Source organism: Vicugna pacos, chromosome 15 (assembly GCF_048564905.1).
Source record: "Vicugna pacos chromosome 15, VicPac4, whole genome shotgun sequence".
NCBI classification, from domain to species: Eukaryota; Metazoa; Chordata; class Mammalia; order Artiodactyla; family Camelidae; genus Vicugna; species Vicugna pacos.
Window position 1 is genome coordinate 49,254,893 of NC_133001.1, and position 7,960 is coordinate 49,262,852.

The 7,960-nt window shown below is 42.5% G+C and overlaps 1 protein-coding gene across 1 annotated transcript; it reads left to right on the top strand.

Annotated features, from left to right (window-relative positions):
* The first annotated feature begins 2,004 nt into the window (after window positions 1-2,004).
* Window positions 2,005-7,245, top strand: RDH14 (retinol dehydrogenase 14). The gene is made up of 2 exons (XM_072938168.1): window positions 2,005-2,825; window positions 6,184-7,245. Exons 1-2 carry the CDS (start codon window positions 2,433-2,435, stop codon window positions 6,799-6,801), a joined length of 1,011 nt encoding a protein of 336 aa, XP_072794269.1. The 5' UTR covers window positions 2,005-2,432; the 3' UTR covers window positions 6,802-7,245.
* Window positions 7,246-7,960: the final 715 nt, after the last annotated feature.

A 7,960-nucleotide genomic window follows, 5' to 3' on the forward strand; every position in this document is an offset into this window, starting at 1 on the left:
GATTTGTGTCTTGATTTCAAAAAACATTGATTCGTAATAATATTAACCATAATCTGCTATAATGTTAGGAACAGTAAGCTGGTTATTTTCACATGTTACCTCATTTTTTCATCAAACCAAACATTTGTGACATAATATTATGATTACTTTCCTTTTTATCAATGAAGAACCTAAGATTCAAAAAGATTAACTAGTTTATCCAAGGATAATAAATGGTAGGATAAAGATTCAAATTCAGGTCTTACTTCAAAATCTACCTGTTGTCTATTTTCTCTGTGTTATAGAGCCTTCCAAATTGAGTTGCTATTAATTCCATGGCTGTAGGACCCACCCCAAACAAATGAGTCATCACATTACATTTTATGCTTAAGCTACATGGCAGTTACACAGTAGGTCAGGGGACTCCTCCACTCTTCCTCACACCCTCTCTTGCTCCTTCTACCCCCACCTCCATCCCTACCTCACCCACATAGACATATTCCACCCCTGGTTCTCATTAAAGCAGACCACTACTGACACATATCTTTCGATCTGCTTCCTGATTTGATGTAAGCCTGTACAAAATATATCATTCATGACACTTATTGAGTACCTACTGTTTTCTAAGCATTCCCCAATATAAAGACCACAAGAGAGACTCAGACATAATCCTATCCTTTAGAAAATTTAAAACTTTTTAACAATTCCTTAGAGGAAGTCAAATGTGCAAGCTCACATACCCCACACTAGAGAGGGCTGTTTGTTCTCAGCGCCAAGTGAGGGTCACACAGGAGGCTGAAACAGAGATCTGTATGGGCTGGAAGTGGTCAGGAAATGGAGAGAACTGAGGTGGGCTTTGAAGGACAGGAAAGAGGTGGGTGGATAGAAAGGAAGAGGGAGAGAAAGCATGTGCTTCTGGCTCAGTGAGTTGGAGAAGCAGCTTCAGGTTACAGACAGGGTGGAATAAAGGCCTACCCCTCATGATTTCTGTTTCTGGTGCCATGTCTAATCCTCCATGTTAGTGCCCCTTCCTCTCTCTGAGCTCCATTCTCAGCACTCATAAGAAACCTTCTGGCATTATATCCCTTTTCTTTGTATTGTGACTTTGTATTGCATATCACTCCCAAATATAAGGGAGTGGAGGAGAGTTTATCAGAATTTTCTAGGGAGCTTATTTCAAACTATGGAAGTTGTGTGTCTCTTCTCTTGTCCTAAAGATTCTAGAATGGGGGGTGGGGCAGAGTAGATCTCTGTACCAGACAGTAAACACCCTGAGGGTAGAAATGTTGCCCTATTTCTTTGTGACTTTCACAGGGCACAGGGCCTGTCACATAATGGATGGGGAGGCGGGTAGATGAATGTATGACAACTTAACAGTAGCTTGGTCTAAAGTATGAAATTTGCAGCCTGAAGGTTGATGCTGTTACCATAACCCCTGACATTTCTGAAGCATTTTACAGTGTAAAAAACTCCTTCCCTTCGTTGTTACATTTAATATTCTCCGGGAGGCTGTGGGGAGACACTTGTGAATGGTCCTGCCCATTAAGTCTGTGTTTACAGTAAGTCCAAGCTTTTCCCAGTGTACCTCTGCCAGTGTCAAATAAGACCATTTAAGGATGACTTTTTATATAGGGACCAATGCACAAGGGCCTTCAGTTTTCAAACCGTGGTTCCCAGATCAGCAACATCAGAATCACCTAGGAACTTGCTAGAAATGCAAATTCTCAGGTTTCGTCTTGAACTCCAATATATTCAAAACTCCAGTGCCTGAGCCCTGAAATTTCTTTCTTTCTTTTCTTTCTTTCTTTCTTTCTTCCTTTCTTTTTTTTTTTTTTTTAACAGTTCCTGCAGGTGATTCCGATGCGACACCAAAGTCTGTGAACCACCGGTCCATTCTATTTCTAACGGATTCAAGTTTCTAAGTTCTTAGAGTCATCTGTGGGGGAAAAAAGCCTTTCCTCAGACTTCAGTTCGGCAGGCACCATTCTCCAGAGGACGAAGGTAAACTGAACTGAGGGTTAACAAGCCCCAAGAGTCCTTAATGGAAACGCACACTAAGCCAGCCCTGAAGAGTGGGATTTGTAAAGCAGCCTATAAAGAGATTTGTAAATTCAAAGTATTCATTAGGCATTCCCACGAGGAAGACCACCACCACTCTGGGATTTCCATGGGCAGGGACCTCAGAAAACTGAAAACCGAGGGCCCGTCCTCACCCTCCACTCAGGCTGGGAGCCGGATCCACCGAGGCGCCACGAGCCAGGCGCTGAACTCTCCTAACCAATCAGGTGCCCTTGGAAGGGAGACTACAAATCCCAGCATGCCCCACGCTGCCGTCAGGGGACGACAGTGAGCGCCCCAGAGTTCTTTGCGTACCGGTGGCAGCCCCAGCCCCCGGCGCGTGGCGACTCCGGAAGTCCCGCGCAGGGGCCGGTGGGCCTTCGGCCCAGGCGGCTATGGCAGTGGCTACTGTGGCGGCATTACTGGCCGCATTGGGTGGGGCCCTGTGGCTGGCGGCCCGGCGGTTCTTGGGGCCCAGCGTCCAGCGGCTGCACGGAAGCGAGCACTCCAGCCTCATGCACGGGAAGACCGTGCTGATAACGGGGGCGAACAGCGGCCTGGGCCGCGCCACGGCCGCCGAGCTGCTGCGCTTGGGGGCGCGAGTGATCATGGGCTGCCGGGACCTCGAGCGCGCCGAGGAGGCGGCCGGTCAGCTCCGCCGCGAGCTCCGCCAGGCCGGGGGCCCCGAGCCAGGGCCCAGCTCCGGCGGGGCCGGTGAGCTTGTCGTCAAGCACTTGGACCTCGCCTCGCTGCGCTCGGTGCGCGCCTTCTGTCAGGAGATGCTCCAGGTGTGCGGCTCGGCCGGGGAGCCTGCTAGAGATCGGGGGAGGGGCCAGGGGCCTGGGAGGGCGGCGCGAGGCCTGGAGGGCCGGGGACTGAGCCGAGAAGGGACCGCCCAGAGTCGAGGGGGTGTGACCTTGGGAATGACTGAGGTTAGGAGTAGAAACAATCGAATGATTGAGGCGGCTTGGGAATTGGAGGCCGGAAAAATTGGTAGGACAGTCTTCTGTCTTCCAAGAATGTTGAGAAGAAAATGGACCCAAGAGGAAAATAAGCGAGTTTCTGAACATTTCCTCTTGTTATGTGAGGACAGCCCAGGAGGAGATCCGCCAGGTCTCTGGATTGTTTGTCTTCTGTCCAAAGTGAATCTGCACCAAGCCATCTCTTCAAAGAGCATGAGAGCACGTAGGGGAAGTTGCTAGCCAATTATTAAAGCAATTATTATTGTTTTCCCCCCTGCTGGAGTAGGAAGTTTAGCTTTCTGCCACCAGTGAACTTATTAGTGCCATCCTTAACCTGACTCTGGCCTAATTTCCAAATAGACTGGAGCTTGGAATGCCAGTGGTCATATGCTCTAAACGGTTCCTGAAATAAAAATAACATCTAGCATTTATTTAAGGTTTGCCATGTGCCAGGGGCTGTTCCAAGCATTTCAGATACTTTGAAAAAAAAAGTTTTTTATTGAAACTAAAGTGACCGTGGTCCTTACTGTCATCCATTACTACAGTAACTGTGAGGTAGGCATTATTATCCCTATTTTACAACCTAAGGCAACTAAGGCATACGTAGGCTAAGTAACTTGCCCAGGACCTGTCTCTAAAGTCCTTGCTTTTAACACCTATAGTCCTACTGCCTGCCCCAGTGAGCGTGCAGGATTTCTTTGTTTAGATAGTAAATATTCCACTGAAATGAATGTCCTCTGTTGGAATTGAGGTAGAAGGATTTCCTGCAGAGGTGACTTCCAAGAAGGCAAGAGTGATGTTTAAAATTAGTTGGCACAGAAAAGGAGCCTATAGGAAAAGGAGTCTCTTGAGTCTAGAGCAGAAGTTCTCAAACTTTCTAATTTTTTCATGATGCCCTTAGGCCAAAGGAAATATCTACAGTTTATTTATTAAGTAATTAGGTCCAAGCAACCTAATAATTATTTATGCAACAACTTGGTAGCTGTTTGAAAAAATAATATACATAGCTGAAAGAAAAAAGGATTTTTTTTTCATTTTTCAATCACCATAATTATTATAACCATAAGTATACTAATGGGAAATGTGCGTCTGTTGCTCACTGTTCCAACTTGTCAGACTTTGAAATCAGATGGGAACATAGCCACCCTTATTTCTGTTCTATGTCGATTTTAACATTGTACTTGGATTTTATTATAGCAACTGCTAAAAAGTCAGCCCTGCAAAGATATGACATCATCAAAAGGAATATAGCACACTATGATGTCGAAGCTGTGAACCACCTGGAGCTTGTAGTTTTTAGATATTGAACAGAGTATCATTTTCTTTCCCTTGAAAATTTAAAATACTCCAGATCACTCCCAAATCACCCTGAGAGTTCCTTGTGACTCCCTAGGGCACCTTGATGCACAGTTTGGGAACTGTTACAGATCTACAGGGTGTTTTGTTTTGTTTTTATGGCTCATTATCAGGTAAAATAGGTTAAGAAATAAGAAATAATAGTGTATAAGAGATATTGGTAGAATCAAAAGTGGGTCTTCCTATTCTTCATTAAAAATGTAGGTGGGACTGGATATATTTATTCCTTGATACCTATGTTTTGTTGTTTGTTTGTTTGTTTGTTTGTTTGTTTTACTACTTTGGCCACCTGAGACAGAACCAATTAAAAGTTAAGGTGATAAAGAGATAACTAAGTTGCTCTTGCTTCTAAGTATGTATTCTTTCTGTGCTCTGAAGTTCAGTAGTTCAGTGACTATAACCAGAATTTAAAAAAAAAAAAAGTGGAAGTGTAAATTTCCCACAGGTTGGTATTCTTGGTATTTATGTCATTTATCTCCTAGATTTTAAAAAACAGTAAATGATAAAGTCTTAAAATAACACAAGCCCAGCAAAGAATGATGGCTCAGAAATGATTAATACAGGAAACTCTTCCAAAGGATTACTGAAAAGAACACTCCTTTCTTTCCCCCACGGGTGAACTTTTGCCTTCTTTTTGAAGTTGACTATTGGAAAAGCAAAAGGTGCTTAGACAGACAGAATGAGAAATAGTTAATCCTCTGACAGGTAGGCTCTGATAGCAGTTGTGAAATTTAACACATTTTTCTTTTCACGTATACTTGGCAGAAGAGCCAATGATATTTGAAATTTGACCTCAGATGTATTTAATTGTGGGTCATCACTGTGTCTTTACACCTGGAATGTGTAGTACATTTCTTTTTCTCTGCCCATCAGAAGAGACAGGGGAGCCAGGAAAGGACGACGGAAAACCAGCTTACATGAATTAAGGAATGAAAAGACTTCCCTTTGAGGACAGTCTAAACGTTAGGACTTTAATCTGGAAAGATGCAAGATATGGTCAAAATGCAAAATTCTGACTGTGTGGATCTCCTAAGTTGGCCCCTGGAAGCTTGGAAGAGAGAGATTTCTTATAGGGAAAACAGAGTTGTGAATTCTGGAGTAATCGTAGAAGTTAAAGGTGTTTGTTGGGCCTACCTCCTCTGTTCATCTCCTTTGCTGTTATTGTGAAACTTAGTATGTATGATTCATGGGGTTGTTTCTGATATTTTTATATTACCTGTTTAATTTGTTTCTTATTGTTTCTTTGATTTATTCACGATGTTCTCTCCAGTCTTAATCTGCATCCCTGAGCCTCTCTATTGCTTGTCCCAGTTTTAAGGAAACAACTTGAAGTTGCTCCACCCCCATGGTGCCATTTCCCCTTAGAAAACTGCATAATAAAGCAACCCTAACTTGCCCCTGGTGTTGATACTAGTAGCTCTGGGCATAAACAGTGCTGACCTGTTCTCTGCTGTAGTTCCACTCTAGCTCACATCGGCTGTCAAGCTGCGGTTTGAAAATCCCAGTTAGAGGAGCACGCTAGCTTACTAATTAAGAACAGGGACATCCATTTCAGATTTCATTTTAAGATTTTTGCTTGCTACTTAGGTGTCCTGTGATGCTGTACTGGGTGCTGCAGTTTGCTTATAGAGTTGTTGAGAATAGATGAGGTAACATGAAAAGCACGAGGTCAGGCCCCAGTAAGCATGCAAGTCGTCATCTTCTTTTCTCTCGATTGTTGAAAACTCAGAGGCGTTTTAGTAGTTTGCAAGAATTTTTTAAAATTTTATTCTCGGCACATTTAAGGCCTGTGTTCACAATTCTGCCATTCCCTTTTTGACATTTAAAGGAAGAGCCTCGACTGGATGTCTTGATCAATAATGCAGGAATCTTCCAGTGCCCTTACATGAAGACTGAAGATGGGTTTGAGATGCAGTTTGGAGTGAACCATCTGGGGCACTTTCTACTCACCAATCTTCTCCTTGGACTCCTGAAAAGTTCAGCTCCCAGCAGGATTGTGGTAGTCTCCTCCAAACTTTATAAATACGGAGACATCAACTTTGAAGACTTGAACAGTGAACAAAGCTATAATAAAAGCTTCTGTTATAGTCGGAGCAAACTGGCTAACATTCTTTTTACCAGAGAATTAGCCCGCCGCTTAGAAGGCACGAACGTCACTGTCAATGTCTTACACCCTGGCATTGTGCGGACTAACCTTGGGAGACACATACACATCCCACTGTTGGTCAAACCACTTTTCAATTTGGTGTCATGGGCTTTTTTCAAAACTCCACTAGAAGGTGCGCAGACTTCGATTTATTTAGCCTCTTCACCTGAGGTAGAAGGTGTGTCAGGAAAGTACTTTGGAGACTGTAAAGAGGAAGAACTATTGCCCAAAGCTATGGATGAATCTGTTGCAAGAAAACTCTGGGATATCAGTGAAGTAATGGTTGGCATATTAAAATAGGAACAAGGAGTGGAAGAGAGCTATTTATAAAACTGGATGTCTGCTCTGTCTTTGATCAGGAGTGGTGTGGCTTGGGCACTTGCTACTTGAAAACACAATTTTGGTTTTACAGTAGTCCTGCTAAGAGGTACATGTGGATATTTTGAAGTTACTAAAAGGTTACTTTTGAAGAACCTAAAATTTCAGAAAAGATAATTTAAATATATATATAATAAGCATATGAATAATTATACTAAGTGATGCAGTTATATTTTAAGAATTATAATTGAAGCATGGATTACAAATACTAAAGAATTCAGTGATTTAAAATAGATTAAATATTATCTGAGTTTATGGTATATTTAAGGTGTTCAGTACTTTAATCATAATGCTGGTTTTTGTGTGGAAATAATATGCCTGGTGTGAATGTGTAATTCTTACTTGGAATAAATTTACTGATGCAAATTCTTAACTGTGTATTTCTTCAGAAGTTTCACTGAAATTAATCCTTTATCCCATTATCCTGTACTGATCCCCGTATGCTCACTGTCTTTTCTTCCCACATATCCTGCACTGCTTTAAGAAGTAATATTTCTAAAACCCATGCCTGTGTCACGGTGCCATGTCCCTGCTTAAAAACCTGTGGTGGTTTCCAATTCTCCTTTTTTTTTTTTTTTAAAGCTACAGAATTTCTTTCTTCAAAGGAAGACTTACTCAAATGTGGAAGTTGGATGGGTAGACAGGTCATGGCAGTGCTGTGAGGATGGAGTCCTCCAAGGCTATTCCTGAAGGGACTTTGTGGAATTCAGTAGTTTCTAAACCATTTCTAGTTCAACTTTTTAGTATGCTTTTGAGACTCCATGAACTGGCCACAGGCTTGCCTTGTACTCTTATTCTCAGTGCTGTCCAATAGAACTTTCTGCAGTGATAGAAATGATTCTGACTGCCCTGTCCAATGTGGTAGACTCTAGACGTGTGTTTACTGAGTTCTTAAAATATGACTGAGAACTGAATTTCTAATATTATTTAATGTTAATTTCAATTTAAATAGGTTGGGTTACTAATGTCTTGGACAGTACACCCCCACCCATTCCTTTGTATATAACCCAGTCCTCAATATAGACCAGCCACCCACTTGAATCTGGGCCTTTCCTTATATTGTTCTTCCAATCTGGAACAT